The 16,060-nt window shown below is 45.2% G+C and overlaps 1 protein-coding gene across 1 annotated transcript; it reads right to left on the bottom strand.

Moving 5' to 3' along the window:
- Positions 1-248: 248 nt before the first annotated feature.
- Positions 249-9,687, bottom strand: CAVIN2 (caveolae associated protein 2). The gene is made up of 2 exons (XM_068196327.1): positions 9,276-9,687; positions 249-1,842 (listed from the first exon to the last, which is right to left on the bottom strand). Exons 1-2 carry the CDS (start codon positions 9,666-9,668, stop codon positions 1,060-1,062), a joined length of 1,176 nt encoding a protein of 391 aa, XP_068052428.1. The 5' UTR covers positions 9,669-9,687; the 3' UTR covers positions 249-1,059.
- Between the last annotated feature and the right edge of the window lie 6,373 nt (positions 9,688-16,060).

Here is a 16,060-nt window from a genome sequence, read left to right as displayed (position 1 = left end):
CTTACATCCCTGTAATTATCTAACTCTCCTATGTAGATATAGCTCTATATATGAAATAATCTGTAAAAAGATAAATTATGCTATTTTCAAAATACTCTGAGATACAAAGTTGTGCAGGTGCAAAATTTGATAGTATATTGCTATAAAGACTATGAATTAATTAGTGTTATCTGAGTATATATACTTTAAGCTGGGAGTATAGATTGAATATTGTGGGGGGTTATTTTTGCTTTTTTTACATTTCATAGCATTTCATATTTTCTTCAGGATACCTTCATATTCCTATCAAATACTTTTTTTTTCTTTTCAATTTCTGAACCCTTAAAGGTACAGTAACTGATCACACATTCATGCTTGTCATTAATGTATTTCCATAACTCTGTTAGATTGAAAAATACTTCCCCCCCCCACCTAAACACAGTGATAGTGATTTCTTCTAATGAATAGCGAGTGACTACTGGCAAAAATCTTTCCCCCACTGAAATGGATGGAACTGGGTTTTCAGCTTTGCTCTCCAAATACTCTGCTCTTTTAGGCCTATGGTGCCGTGGAGCAAAGCCCCAAACAAACTGTACGTGTGTGCACAATTACTGAGGCTGTTAGTATTCACAGAGCATGGCAAGGCAACTGAAATCAAACATTCCCACTGGTATTCCTACATTTACATACAAAACTACTCACAGTGCTGGGAAATACTGGGGGGAAGAAAAGAGAACAGAAATGCTTGGGTCTCGACTACTCTCCACACGTTCCTCTGACCTAACTCTAAGAAAGCCAGCTGATCAGCTTGCTTCTACCAGACATCCTGTCTTCCTGCTAGTCTCTGACACCAGCTGGCAGCACCTCTAAATTCATGAACACCAGTGACTCGGCCTAAAACAGAGCACGTTGCAGCTTTAGTCATTGACCTTGTCCACTCTGCATTCCAACACGATGCAATAAATTATCACTGCAGAGGAAAGGATGGAAGAGTCGCTTCTCCTGCCTGTGCAGCTGGAACCAGCTCCTCGCCTATGGAAAACCGTGTGTGTCTGGCAGGTGAAGGGGGGCTTGGGCTGCCTACGCTGTTTGGTCCACCTGCAGGACGGCTGCTTGGGTCGTTTCTTCATCAGATTGTTCCATCTCCCCACCAACTGGGTTGTTTCTCTCATCAAACAGTTTCTGGCTAGAAACTTCCAGAGGCACCCTGTACTCTTCGTCATCTTCCACGATGGATAGCTCGATGTTGTTCATCACGGCCTTCCCTTCCGCTCTGGCCTCCTTCTCCAGAGAATCGACGGCTGCTTTGCCCTCCTCGGCCAGGGAGGTGGTGGGAGTCATATCCGAGTGCATGTCGGCGAAGGACATTTCATCCTCGTTCTCAGCCTGGTCGTTGCTTGCAGTTTCTGAGGGCCTGTCCTCAGCTTCTGTGGGGCTTTCTCCTTCACGGCCTTTCTTCGTGCTGAATCCGACTTTGAAACCTGGGCCCTTTGCAGAAGAGGATTTCTGGTGATGCACAGTGAGAGATTTCTTGATCTTTTCTCTCCGTTCAGGCGACACGATCTTTGTGCTGATCTTGTTCATCTTCTTCTCAATGTTTTGGCGGGAAAATGCTTTCTTGAGGCTGTCCACCTTCTTGAGGCTGGATCTTTTAAGTTTCTCAGCTCTTGATTCTTCTGTTTTCTCCTCTGCACTGTCATCCAAGTCATCTCCCTCATGAAACATTTCATCATCTGAACCCAACTCCACTGTGTGCAAGGTTTCTTCCAGTGTTTTGTTCTCATCCACAGGCTCCTCTTTTCCTTCTGTAATGCTAGGAATGGGCTCTTTTGCAAAAACACTGGCAGGGATCTCATTTTCCTCCTGAAAGAATTGACAGTTTTTGAGTTTCATAGTTCACAGGATAAAAAATTAATAAGCAAAGCACAACTCTGAACAATTATTCCCCCCACTCCCCCATGATGAGATGAATGCTGAACATTTACTGGTTTTTTTCTATACATTTAACCAGTAACAAACCACTCAAAGCCCACTGAACCATTATCTGGCAAAGTTTAAGACTTCTGAACTGTCAGCTCTAAGACTACTCTTTCAAAGTGACTTGGAGTGTATGCAGAATGGAAATTCTGTTCTTTTAATTTATATTAGATACTCTTTAATGAGTGTTTAGCTGTCAAATTGTGCACCTGTCCCCGGGAAGAAGGGAGGATATGGTGGGGAGGAAGGTTGTACTGCAGACCCCTGAGCAGACCTCCAGAAGTCACATAACCCCACAGAGCTAGCTCTCAGTTTCTTGAGCCAACGACTGAGAATATCCCAGCAGAAGTGTTGGGTGCATTTGGGAAGTATCTCAAATGGCAAATGCAGTTAGCACTTTTGCCATATTCCTGGAAAATATACGTTGCTGTTAGAAATGGATTGTTGATATTGAGAAACCATGAAGTTTATGGTGTTTGGAGTATATCCTATTTTACAGCTATTTACAGGAAAAAAAAAAACAAACCCAAACTAATAAATTTTGTTGGTAAACATTAAAATGTGGATAGGACAACTCCTTGAAATGTAAGGATACAAATTTATGGTATACAAAAATAAAAAGACACTATACCACATAAAGAATAGGAGTTTCTAGCTAACAGGGTAAGTATCCCTTTTTAGAAACAAAACCAAGAAAGGACACAGAAAGAAAGAATCTAAAACCAAAACAAGGGCAAGGACAAGGGCAGAGCAAGGGCAGAAGCTGCAGGTCATAGCAAGGGATGTTTGTGCCCACTGAGTGCAGAAGCTCTGCAGTCCCGAGCAGCTCAGAGGCAGCACAATGAACACTGTTCTGTGCAGGTTTGCAGGCATCTGCCCATGCAAAGAAAATGAGGCTCCTTGCACACTCCCTTCTCCTCTCAGCACTTTGAGCCTCGGATCTGCATAGTCTCTACTCATTACCTTTTTTATCACTTTCAGACAGAGTGCATGTAATTTCACTTCCTCACATGCATTGCAAGGATCTTCTTTTCCCTTCTCCCTCCACATTTATCTTCAGATACAAAAAGCAGTAAGTGCTGAGTGAAAATGGTTGTAATAGTCTCAGATCTGTCCCTAGTGGGCCTGAGTGTACAGTTAAGGGGAAAAAAGGCCACATACACTTCCAAGTTCATGCTCATTATTTCAGGACTGAGCATACAGTTGTGATCACTGCAGAGAATAGTGTCTTGGGTTAAATTTGCTGTCAAGGCTGTTGTACATGCTTCTTGTTTAGTCTGGGGAAGAGGAGGCTCAGGGGTGACCTTATTGCTCTCTACAACTCCCTGAAAGGAGGTTGTGGCCAAGTGGGGGTCAGGCTCTTCTCCCAGGCAACCAGTGATAGGACAAGAGGACACTTAAACTGTGTGTCAGAGAGGGTAGGTTGGACATTAGGAATAATTTCTTCATAGAGAGAGTGATTAGACACTGGAATGCACTGCCCAGGAAGGTGGTGGAGGTATCCCTGGAGGTGTTTAAGAAAAGATTGGATGTGACACTTGTCATCATGGTCTGCTTGACAAGGTGGTCTTGGGTCACAGGTTGGACTCAATAATCTCGTTTCCAGCCTAATTGTTTCTGTTGTTCTGTAATTCTATTAAAAACTAGGCCTACTTTGTTAGCTCTCCTGGAACCCAAGAATATGCAATAGGCAGAATAATTTTATACCATATATATATATATCTATATATCTATATCTATCTATATATATATATATATATATATATATACACACACATATACACACACACACAGAGTGATTTGAGTATGCTGGTTAATATCCTGCGTGGATATAGAAATGAAAAGTATAAAAGAAATGGATGCTGGCTGACAGTTTGTACATGCTTTATTCCTATGGGTTCTGCACACCTTTCTGGGTCAGTGGCCTCAGATACAGATACACTGGCACACAGCTTTACAAGCCCTCTGCCCGCAGTGGAATATCTAATGAAGCCCACACTCTTCTCCTGACACCTATTATGTTGTTGCAGCTGTCAGCAACAGTGACCAAGATAACAAAACAAAGGAAACCTGCACCAGCTTTAAGTGAAACCAGCTGTTAACTGCTGTACAAATATTTATATTTTCTCTCCACTGCAGTTAATGAAATGTGGATTACATGAGTGGGTGCAGCATTGAATTATTCCCCAGAGCGCGAGAACTCAGTATAAAACATAATTTTCATGTCTAGTGCATTCTTTCCAAACCTAGGTAATCATGCAGAGTTTTAGACATCTGAACATTCAGGTGTAAGTGCCTGAGTGGTATAGAAAACTCTGATTTTAATGAGTAGAGAGGTGGGTTGTTACTTTTAAAGTATTTTATCTAGGAAAGTGGTGTCATATGAGTTTAATCACAGTGCAGTCAGAGCCAGAGATGGGTCTGAAAGGTCCTTCTCAAGGTCAGTTTAGCTCTGTCTAAACTGAAGTGCTGCATGCAGTCTCTAGAAGAATATGGATACAGATTTGGGTACAATTTTTATCAAATTTCTGACTGAGTAGAAGAGAGACTGTCAAACTACCCATGTTTATAAAGGGAAAACAAACAAAAACCCAAAAATATACTGCATAATAATGAGCTAATGATTGAATTAAAAGCAGATCCTAGGTGGTCTCTGGCTATCAGGCAGTACTGGAATTCAAGTGATCACCCCTCTGTCTAAGCTTCCTGCATGGCTCTGGAAAATGTCAGCCTCTGGGCATCTATTTGTGTGCTTATAAAATAGGAATGATACACTTCCTATGTCATGCTTCTGAAAGACTTTAGGATTACAGGAACTATTAAAATGCAAATGAAAATAAATTAAGTAAAATGCTTTGAAAACATGAGAGTGCTATAGCAGGAATGCTCTGTGGTGGAACAGACATTTCTGTTTCAAATATGGTTACTGATAACACGTTGTAAGTGGGCTAGTGATAACTTTTTAGTCTTACAAGTTTATGTGAGAGCTGTATTTTGTTTTTGATACATTTTTAAGCAGTCTGCTATTTCATTTAGGAAGGCTAGAACAATACACTGAAAAATGCCAGCTGTTACAAACTGCATAACTATTTTCCATGCCAAAAGAAGTAGAACTTTGATCTTTTCTTCTTGATCTAATCTAAAATTCCAAGAAAGCAATACACCTTTTTATTTTCCACATCTGAGTTCAAAAACAGCCCTTGCATTTTTTTCTCAGATGGGCTTGACTGTAGGTAGCTAGCTCCTCTGAATTTTATTTTTCCATGTAGGAGATACAGATGAATAGAATAGTGGAAGTCCTCTGCATAAAACAACTCTTGCTAACACTAGTAATACTTGCATAGTTAAAATTGATGCCTTCCTTGTGGCTTTTATCAGCCATCCTTGGGAACTTCCTGCAGGTCACAATTTCATCCCTATCTGTTACGAAAAGGAATGAGATCCGTAACAGTGTACTACAAAATTGGGTGGCCTGAGTCAACAGGTAGTTAATTTACTCAGGAAGTGCTGATTCTCTGATGCTGCATGAGGGAAATCAATCTGCTTTGGTTTGGTTTTTTTTGTTATATTTGCTGTATGAGGCCATGACCTTCAAGAAGGAGAGATGGCATTTTCCCAGTCCTGCTACTCTGTATGTTGCTGTTATATGCCCAAATGATCACTAGCCTAAAACTTCTTTTGCTACACAAAATAGGTCAAAACATGACAAATCCTCCTGAAACCAGCTGCAGCTACTTTCTTTTGGACAAATGCAGCTCTGCAGGCTTGGGTGTCACAGTGGGGAGGGAGGGCAGGCACAAGGAAAGTGCCACCAGCCCATTTGCATGGCCCATGCAGGCTGGGGCAGTGGCTGCACTGTCCCCTAACCTCCCACAGCACAGCTGGGCCAAGCCCAAAGAGCCATGGGAGGTATTTTGGTCATTAATCAATATCAGAGTATTCTCCCTGCAAGGCTCCGGTAGGGAATACAGCATTATCAGCTTGTAATTCTTCTGGTTCCCTCACTTGTTCATTTGTGAGATTGAAGTTGCTTTTGCAAAAGATTATTGCAGTGATCTGAACAAGTAGATACAATAAAATGGCTAATGCTTGGTGCCCTCCTCTTGCTTCATTTTAGGATTTAAGGATTTACCAACAGCAGCATCTGAAATATACTTGAATATTAGTGTGCTTGACCCCAAGCTGCAATTTTGACTTATTTTATCTGTCCTATTTCCATGCTATTTAACCAGTAAATATGACATTTAATTGAAAAAATTAAACATGAGCCTTTTTTTATCTTCCATTTTGCTTTTGGAGCTAAAAAAGCAAACAAAACCCCCACCAAACCAGAACCAAAAAGCTGGTCATGTGGCATGAACAAAATAGAGCAGAACAATGCCAAAGCTTAACAAGGATTTTTAAAACAGTCACTTCAGTGTTTTGCTGAATTGCTGTGTCATTTATAATAACTTTTGCATCCACTAATTCTTGGAATGGAGCTCCCTTAAAATATGCCACCAATTAAAGAAATATATGCAGACATTCTAGGGAGAGAAAACTAAGAGATTTTAATGGAAAATATGTAAATAGGTGAACTTTTCTAAACACAGTCCATTCTCAGTGCATATGCAGAGGGAAAACTGATGCTGGCACGTGGCAGCACAACTTCATAAAATGCAGAGCTGGAGCTCAATCATGTGATTTGGCTATGCTCAGTGCTCCCACCAAGTATTAGGAGTTTAGGGTATATGGTGAATGCAGAACTGAATCACAAATGTGAATTTTTATTTTCACTTTGAACTGTCTCCCTAAGATGGGGAAGCTACTTCTAATGAGGAACATGCTCTGTGAAGTTTGGCAATGTTTTTTTCAGTGGAAGAGAAGGATCCCCCAGCTAAAGAGGAGTCTCATACATCCAGATTCCCCTTTGTTTTCACAGATATCTGGCATCAATGCGGCTTCATTACTGTGACTTCTTCCTGTAATTGTCTTTCCATGGATTCCTGTGCAAGGCAGGACAGAACCCCAGCCAGCCTGCTGTTTTTTCCCCTGTGCAGTTATCTTAGCAAGGCAGTGGCCCTGCTGACTAGCAGACTGTCCCTCCTTCAGCCGGAAAGGACATTGCTGGAGGAAGGACAGTCCATGCTGCCATTTAACTGCAGGCCACTGCCAGGAGCAATCCCCAGCTCAAAGCTGATTTTTTTTTTTTTGGGAAGTAAATTTAACCGCAGTTTTTCTTTTTTTAAGTCTTGTGCTCTTGATCTGCATTGAGTTGGGATTGGTTAAGTTCATCATCCTGCACTGTGGCGACATATTTTCTGGTGAGAGATGGGAACAGTCACCGAAATCCCTGTAAAAGCTCTGGAGAACAGACCTGCTGACCAAAGGGACAGGCACTGGATTTTCTTTATTGTTGTACTGGGACACGGGCCTCCTTAAGTTTGTGCGGTATTAAGGAAAGCTTCAGAGGTTTAAAGAAGCCTTAGCTTTACACCCCTATTTAGTGTCAGGAAACGAGCCAGCAGGATACCTCAAACCCTTCTTGGGGATTTTTACTGTTGCTTTACCCCTCAAACCCTTCTTGGGGATTTTTACTGCTGCTTTCACCCAGTCCCTGCAGATTGCTGCCAGTGGAAGATCCCCACCTGAGGTAACGCCAACTGTCCTGCACACACAGAGCTCTGTTTGTTTTTCCTCTCTGCATTATGTCATCCTAAAATAGTAAATATTGAGTTCTCTGGAGGAAGACACTCCTTGCAACAGCAAGGCCTTAATTCTCATGCTCAGAGATATGAGAAATGTTAAAAACTACCTTCCCCCAGGCCTTCCTGATGCACCCACCCCACAGGACACTGTCTAGGTCTGATCCTGGAGGCAGGAGTCAGTCATTAGTTAATGGGGCCTGGGAGATGGCAGTGTTTTGACACAGTTATGGATCCTAAATTACTTGCAGAACTGCAGAGAACATGTGTCTTTTAATTTACCCAGTCTCTGGAATAATTTCCACATTCCTTCTGGGGTGGAAACATGCCGCAGCCCCTCCTCTTCTGGCCTGACAAGCCTGGACTGTAATTTGGGAGAACAATAAGCAGGGAGGTGGGAGCTTCCTTTCTGGGGGAATTGCCTGTGCACTAACCAGGTCTGCCAGCTTTTTTCAATCAAGCACTGCTCTCTTATTTTGGGATTGTTTAGGAAAAAGCCCCCACAACCCAAGGAGCAGAATTAGTGGCCCACAGAGGTAACGCCCAGCTGACAAGCTCAGTATGGTGAGGTGCCCGAGCTGTGACTGCCCCAGCCCAGCTTTTGCTCTCCTGCCCTCCCTCAGTGATTTGTGGAGGCCTGGCTTTATTTTTTTGAAATGTGTGAAAGTCATGTCCTGTGTTTAGTTAAAGCTCACGGCGTGGTCTATCCAGACCATTGCTTAAAAAGGGGAAAATATGCAAACTGCTGCTATCACTGGATGGATTCCCAGAAAGCTGAGTTTTTAAGCTGAATTTTTAGCTCATCCCTGAATGGGCCAGATCAGTCCTGCAGAGTGAAGCAGGGCACGAGGAGACAGGGAGATGCAGCCCTGCCCCTCTCCTGCTTCCAAAGGGCAGAGGCAGTGGCAGTTTTTAGGGGCATTTCTACTGCAAGATTGCAAAATGGGCTCTTTCCTCAAGCGTGCCAAGAGTTTGGAAAAACATAAGGGTCGTTCCAGTTTACCTAAACCCCAAAACACACAATAAACCAAACCTTTCCTCAAACATATGCTTGGAGTTAGTAAGACACGGCTCTTTCCCTTTATTTGCAGGGACTAAAAGGTGGCAGTTTTCTCACGCATGCTAAGAGTTAGCAAAACAAGGTCTCTTTCCTCACGTTCACTAGGAGTTAGCAAAAGACAACTTTATTTCCAAGACTGCAAGAGTTAAAGAGAATATTATATTCTATTCTTTCCCAAAGTTTGCTAAAAGTTAGCAAAGAAAAAAAAAAAAGGGAAAAAGTGCATTTTCCCTGAGTTTGCAAGAGTAAAGAAGAAAGGCAGCTCTTTTCCCAGATTTCCTAAGAGTTAGGAAAACATGCTTTCCGCACGTCCACGAAGAGGAAAAGTGGGCGTTTCTCCTGAATTTGCTAAGAATAAAAGAGGGCACGTTCCCCAGGTTTAAGAGTTAGCAAATTAACTACTCTTTCCCCAAGTTTGCTAAGGTGCAATGTTTTTTTTCCGCATTTGCCAAGTTAGCACAAAGACCGCTCTGGTTTCCGAGGTCGCTGGGGTTAGTAGGCAGTGAGCTCTTTCCAGAGCTCGCTGGCAGCGAGCAGCAGCGGGCTGTTCCCCCGGCCGGGAGCAGGGCTCTCACCTGGAAGATGAGCACCTTGAAGCGGTCCCGGCGGAGCAGCTGGGCGTGGTGCTGCTCCAGGCGCCGCACCTGGTCGCACTGGCGGTCCAGGCGCTCCCGCACGGCGCGGGTGTGCGCGCACACCTTCCGCGACTTCTCCAGCAGCTTCTCCACCGCCTCCCCCGTGGCGCCGTGGCTGCGGCACAGCTTCACCAGGTCCCCCTGGATGCCCCGCACCGCCCCTTCCAAGCCCCGCTGCCGCTGCTCCATCTGCCGCTGGTGGCCTTCCACCGCCTCCAGCATGGAGACCAGCTTCTCCAGCAGGGCCAGCACGGTCAGCGCGTTCACCTGCCCGCCGCCCGCCTCCGCGGCCGGGAGCGGGGGCACCGCGCCGCCCGCCGCCGCCTCCCCCATGGCTGCGCCGGGCCGGCACGGCGCGCCCGGGGCCGCTATTAAGGGCTGCGCCTCCGCCCTCCCCCGGGGAGGTTTCGGGCAGAGCCCGGCCCCGGCCCGCCCCGGGCAGCAGGCTGTGACCGCCCCGGGACCGCGGAGCCTCCCCCGTCCCGCCTGGCCGCCCGCTCCGAGCGGCTGGCCGTGGATCGGCGCCCCGCGCTCGCTGCCTCCTCGCCAGCATCAGTAGATGGCAGGAGATACCGCGGAATGCAGCCCCTCTGAAGGGGCCGGCCGAAGGAGGAGAAGGAGGATGTGTTGCTGGTGATGGTCCGGGGAGAGACGTGGGTGTAGGTAGACTGGAGCTCGAGCCTGTCGTATAGTCTGAGGGCCTTAAACTAATAAGGATAAGTAGAAGTGTTTGAATTATTGCTGTAATCAATATCACAATTATTACAATAATCGTATGTCGACGTGCTTTTAAAAAAGTAAATTACTACTGTAATAAACACATCAATTATTACATTGCTACATATTAATTACATATTAATGTGCTCTGACAATATACAATAAAATGGTATTGGTATATTTATTCTTATATCAGCATCCTGATGATAATTTGTAATAATTGTCATAATAATTAACAGACTTAGGAAACATTTACTCGCGGTGAATCAAATCTCCCAAAATTCCTTCCACCCCATGCAACACCAGACGGGGTTTTGGTTTTTTTTTAAATAATAATGTAAATATTTTTATCTCCTCATTGTTCTTATTGTTATTATTACAGGGCTTTAAAAATAATTTAGGTGATGATTGTTCTATTCTATTCTATTCTATTCTATTCTTTTGTTAGTAAAAAATCGAAAACGAACAAGTGTGTTGTTGCATGGGTGGAGGGAATGCCAGGAGCTTGGATTCCCTTCTTGGGATGTGGAGATTAGCTGGGCACTCTGGTTGTCCTGCCTGGATTCTCCAGGGTTTCTTCAGTAAGAAAGAATCATAAGGTTCAGCGTGGCTGTTTTGGGGGAATAGTGATAAACTGGGTGTGGTGGCAGAGGCACTGTGTTCCCAAGCACCAAAAGGAACTATTTGGCATGAAGAAATACCAAGCTGTTTATTTAGAAAAGTGCATAACTCTTCCTGGGACAGACCCAAAGCTGTTATCACTAGGGAAAATGTTGCAAAATTCCATGGGCTTGGGTGTTTCATCCTGTACTGATGGTCTCAAACTGATCTTCTCTCCTTTACATTTGCTTGGAAACAGGACATCTTGCTGCAACACAAATGTTTCCAGTGCTTGGGTATATAGGATTCTAATATTTGGGCAGCTGATATATTAAATTTTCTAATATTTGGCCAAATATGCTTCATGATTTCCCTACATCCTGCAGATTAAAAGCATCTATTTGGAGTCCAAATGACCATGATTCCTGCCCTTTCCTTTGTCCACAGAAGAAAAAAAAAAAAGTATTTTACCATGAAAAGGAATAAAACCTAATGACTGAAGAGCTATGCACATGAGTCACCCATTTAAAATACTATGTGCTATGTGCTTGAGCCCCTGAAATGTTCTGCAATGTTACCCTTTTTTGGTCTTTACTTTTTTTTTTTTTTTTTCCTCAGGCTGCAACTTCTATTCTTCAAGTTGTGGGAGCTTGAAAAATGCATTTGTGAGTGAGTTCACTTCGGAAAAAAAATCACTGAGTCTGCCAGAGCTGTCCACAGGGGAAACTATGCTGAGACTGTAAAATATGCAGGCTGAGAGGGGAGTGGACATATTTTAAAGGCACAACCTAAACAAAACCCTTCTGTTTCCAGGAGCTCTCCCTGCCAACACTACCTGATACACCCTTCCCTAGGAAGGACGTGTTTGTGTCTCCAGAGGGCTGCCAGTGTCAGCCCCTCTCAGCACAGCATCCTGCCCATCTCGCTTCCTCTCTCCCTCCCTTCATTTTGGCCGGGACCCGAAGTCAAGGCAAAGAGGAGGAATTTTTGCAGAGAGCAGTGGCTTACCTTGCTCTGGCAGGGAGCAACCTGTGTCCATGCCCAGCTACATATCTTTCCTTTGGCAAAATAGCTTTTTAATTTTCCAAATTAATTTTTTCTCTAGTTTTGCTGGGCTGTGGCGAAGCCCTGGCCTGGCTGTGGTCCCAGCTGCTGGCCAAGCTGCCTTCCCAGCCCGTCTCTGGAACCTGTCTCCTCCAGCCTTTTTGCATCGACCTTCTGCTGTACCTGGCACAGATGGATGATGGAGGAGAGAGCTGCCCTACCTATGGAATCAAAAGGAACACTCTCCTGACTCCTGCTGCAAGCCTTCTGCAAAGGCTCTGCAAGTTTTTGAGTGTTTAAAACTCCCAGCCCCGTGTGCATCCTACGGAGAAGTTGTGGCACCCCACAGGAACCAGCACCAAACGCAGTTTGGGTTCCTGGCCAGTCCTCTGACCCAGCAAAGCCAAGCCAGGGACAGCAGCCCTGATGGAGCTACAAGGGCCGTGCACACCCATGGCAGAGGATTCCTCAGGGTCCCCATGGCTTGGGAAGAGGTGCTGTGTTGTCCCTACGTTCCTTTCCCAGAATTGCTGCTTGGGCCATCAGCCCTGAGGCAACGCTGTGGGGAAAGGAGGGGTGATGAGAACAGGAGAAAAGATGGCCCCAAACTGGTACCTGTCCCATTCTGCTTCTAAATTCTAGCTGGGGGTTTTGACACCAGCTGTCAGCTCTGATTACCTGTCACTTTTGTAACAACACTGTCCGGCTGCTGAGCTGCCAGTGCTTGGAGGAATTGGAGGATCTTTATGCAGGTTTGGGGTTTTTAATTTTATCGATTAATTTGGCAGAGTAGTGGAGGAGGTTTTTGCCAAGTTTCAATACAGATTTTACTGGTGAGAAACTTTCTAGAGGAAAACATTTTACATTTATTTAGAAAGAAGAAACATTAAAGAGATTAAATTTATCAGGGTCATCCAATGTCAGTCAAGAGTTCTTTTCATGTAAAATCAATATGCGTGAATTATACGGACAAAAATTGGAGGTTAACTTACTCATTACTCACATGGTGCTCAGGATAATAAATGTTTGATTCTGGAGCATTACTGATAATTTATTAAGCATGGAGTAATAGGTAAAACAAAATGACAGGAAAGGATGGAGAAGGGAATTAATAGGGGAGGGAAGAACAGCAGGGGCCATACAGGTCATCGTCATCTTATTGAATTTCATGTCCAAGCTACCAGTGACTTTAAAGAGATGGTGTGAGGTCATCTAATTGCTGAGGTGAGGGGCTGGCTAATGGGAAGAGCTGTGGAAGGTGTGGGAGGAGAGCCCAGCATGGGAGGGCTGGTGCCTTGAGGGGCTGATGTCTGCTACGCTTGGAAAAGGGCAGAAAAGGGGATATGGATGGGATATGGCTTGGGAAGAAGTGATGCTGCATCTTGTGCACCAGAGCCAGCAGTGTCTGCATCCAGCAAGGGCTGAAGACATGAAATCTGGTTGCCTGCTGCTGAAGGGCTTCTCTGAGGGCTGGGTCACAGTGCCATTTCCCTCCTGTCAGCCTGCTCCATCTGTCACAGTGACGCTTGTCATGCTGTTGGCACCTCTGCTGCTCAGCCAGGGCTGTTTGACACTGGTCAGAAGCTTCTGGGGAAACGGAGGTTGGACTGGCTGGTTTGTTAAACATGTGATGATTGAATGAGGTTTATGTTATTAGGCAGTGAGACTAACAATGCTAATGGGACTTATTCCAGTGGAAGACATTTCCCCTCTCAGCACAGGTTGCTTCTTCCAGGGAACAGCCCAGAGAAATTAGTCCATGAACCCCTAATGTTGCCTTTGGATGTTTTTTTTTAAAGAAAGGAGTATGTCTGAGTCAGCCTCACTGGAAGCACCCTGTTTGTTGTGCTCTGAAAGCATTAGAGAAGAAACGTAGTGGGTTAGAGAAGCAGGGACTGATTTCCTGCATTGTCTTTGGCACGAGCAGCCAGTCTGGACCAGTACAACTCACCCCAGCCTGCTGATGGATGCCAGCAACTGCAGTGGATTGTGGACCAGCTCTCCTCTAGCAGTAGTTACTAGCTCTTAAATTTTGGGAAGGTATCAGTATCGCAGATATGATGTAGTGTTTTGTGTAGAGGAGCAAGCACTTGAGCTGGGGAGGGGAAACCTCTTACTGCTCCACAGCTCCTGAGGCAAGGGATTCAGCCCCGGGAGACTGCACGCAACCTGGCAGGTCCAGGGAATATTTAGCATGAGGGGAGCAAGGGGAAACGCACCACCCATGCACAAGGTGGATTGGGATCTGGGCAGCATATGAGCCCTGGGGCTTCTGCTGGAAGAGAGGGAGCTTGGTGGAATGGGGACTGTAGGAGGAGGATGCAGCAGCATCCTCGGCACCCTGGCAGCGTGAGCCTTTGAGAAGCAGAGAGAGGCTGTGGGTGAGGCAGTCGCTGGAAGAGGCTCCAAGAAGCCACCACCCCTCCTGCAGCACTGTCCCTGGTGTGTGCAGGGGAGCAGGGCCCTCCCTGTAAGGGCTCTGTTTGTTCCATGGCCACCCTGCCTCTCCCCACAGGAGGGAACCCCAGTGCCTGGCTCCCAGCTGGTACCTCAGTGCTCACAAGAGTAACTGTATTTGGAGAGCCCATTGGTGAGAATGGGAAATTTGGAGAGTCACTGCTAGGAGAAATTTTAATATTTGGGGAAAGAGAGTGATGTGGCTGTCTGACAGGAAATGTATCAGCATAGAACAACATGAAACCGCAATTTTACTCTCTTGTGGAAATGGTATCCAGTAGAACTTAATATGCAATGAAGAAATCCACTTCCACTTTATCGGCCAGACTAAATCATGTTGTGCACAGGAGACTTCCTTTTGCTGTGTGCCAAGTAGTAATGATTCTATGCAGACTTGCAGACAAAGGAAAAAAATAAGCCACATAAAAATACCATATGTGCCAGGCATTTTCTGTGTATTTCCTCAGACATTCGAGGAGCACAATAATAAACTATGTGCTTGGTTTCTGTTTTTTTTTTTTTTTTCCTTTGAAAAGCAAATTAAGTTTTGTGAAGGGGGAAAAATAGTTTCCTTAGCTCCAGATAAAAGAGAATATTTCAGCTGCTCAGTTGGACTTTTCTGCAGCTCGGACAAAAGCGAGGTCAGGACACCAGCAGTTACAAATTGAACAGCATATGGCCGGTCAGCCCGGACCTGCCAGTGCATTGTATTCCTCTAGCAGATATGTGGGGCACGGAGCAGGAGGAGCAGCTCCATTAAAAAATGATACAGAGGCGGTATTAAAAGGACGTGAAAAATGGCAGGATCTGCAGGTTGGGCCATGATTACCTACAGGGAACAAGCTCTGCCTTTGGAGCAGAGAACTAGCTTCATCCTCGACACCTGCTCCTGCAGCTGAGCCTTTGTGGTGGCTCTGAGGATCTGCAAGGTCACAGGGACCAGGCACCCAGAGCTTCAGGAAGGAGTTTTGTTGTTTCTGGTAAAAGCCCTTTCCAAATGGTGGGTGGGCTTTTAGGAAGTGTGATTGAAATGCTCACCAATGTTTTAACTTCCTTCAAAAGGGCTGTGTTCTTTGGAAGAAAATGCTGTTTGTTTTTCCCAGTTTCAGATCAGAAGCTATATATGGAAACAGAGCTACTTTTCCCTTTCACTTTTGGATATTTCTGGAAAAAGGGAATGTAGTTTTCAGCAAAAGGCAGGATAACCTGTCTGCTTTTTCTTTCCCTCTTCAATACAAGAGAGTAAAAATTAGAAAGCTTTTAATAACTTGAAGCTGAATACACATGGATGCTTTCTTCTAGGATACTTTTTATTACCATATGTTCTCAATGATTTATTGTCTTCTGAAATTTCCCAAGGAACATTTAAGAAATCAACCCTCTTGGAAAGGACAAGAATGGGCTGCTCCTGTGAAGACTGACAGTGTTCTTCTGTTGTGGAGATTACTCGAGGTGATGCCTCATCATAACAGAAGGGAGATTTTCTAGCAGTAAATAAGGGATTATGATGAGTATTGTATTTAAAAGGTCTAGGCACACAGTTCGTGGTGACTGGCAGTGGGGCCGTGCCGTGGCACACAGTTCGTGGTGACTGGCAGTGGGGCCGTGCCGTGGCGCACGGTTTGTGGTGACTGGCAGTGGGGCCGTGCCGTGGCACACAGTCTTTGGTGATTGGCAGTGGGGCTGTGCTGTGGCACACAGTATTTGGTGATTGGCAGTGGGGCTGCAGCCCAGCCTCATCCCCAATGGGCACAGCTGTGAGAAGCAGGTGAGCAGCATTGACAGCAATGAGCCATGGGGTGCCCAGGTGCACTGAGCAACCACCAAAGGGAACAGAGGGCACACAGGTGCACTGCATGAACATCAGGGTATAAAAGGCTGGGCTAAGGCCCAAGAGGAGCAGACGT

The sequence above is a fragment of the Anomalospiza imberbis genome, chromosome 7 (assembly GCF_031753505.1).
Source record: "Anomalospiza imberbis isolate Cuckoo-Finch-1a 21T00152 chromosome 7, ASM3175350v1, whole genome shotgun sequence".
NCBI classification, from domain to species: domain Eukaryota; kingdom Metazoa; phylum Chordata; class Aves; order Passeriformes; family Viduidae; genus Anomalospiza; species Anomalospiza imberbis.
This window is presented reverse-complemented; position numbering and strand designations above follow the sequence as displayed.

Excerpts from the sequence above, each read along its gene's own strand:
- CAVIN2 (XM_068196327.1), bottom strand. The coding sequence starts at position 9,668 with ATGGGGGAGGCGGCGGCGGGCGGCGCGGTGCCCCCGCTCCCGGCCGCG. Across the intron at positions 1,843-9,275 it reads TCAAGGTGCTCATCTTCCAG|GAGGAAAATGAGATCCCTGC; the intron begins GTGAGAGCCCTG and ends CAATTCTTTCAG.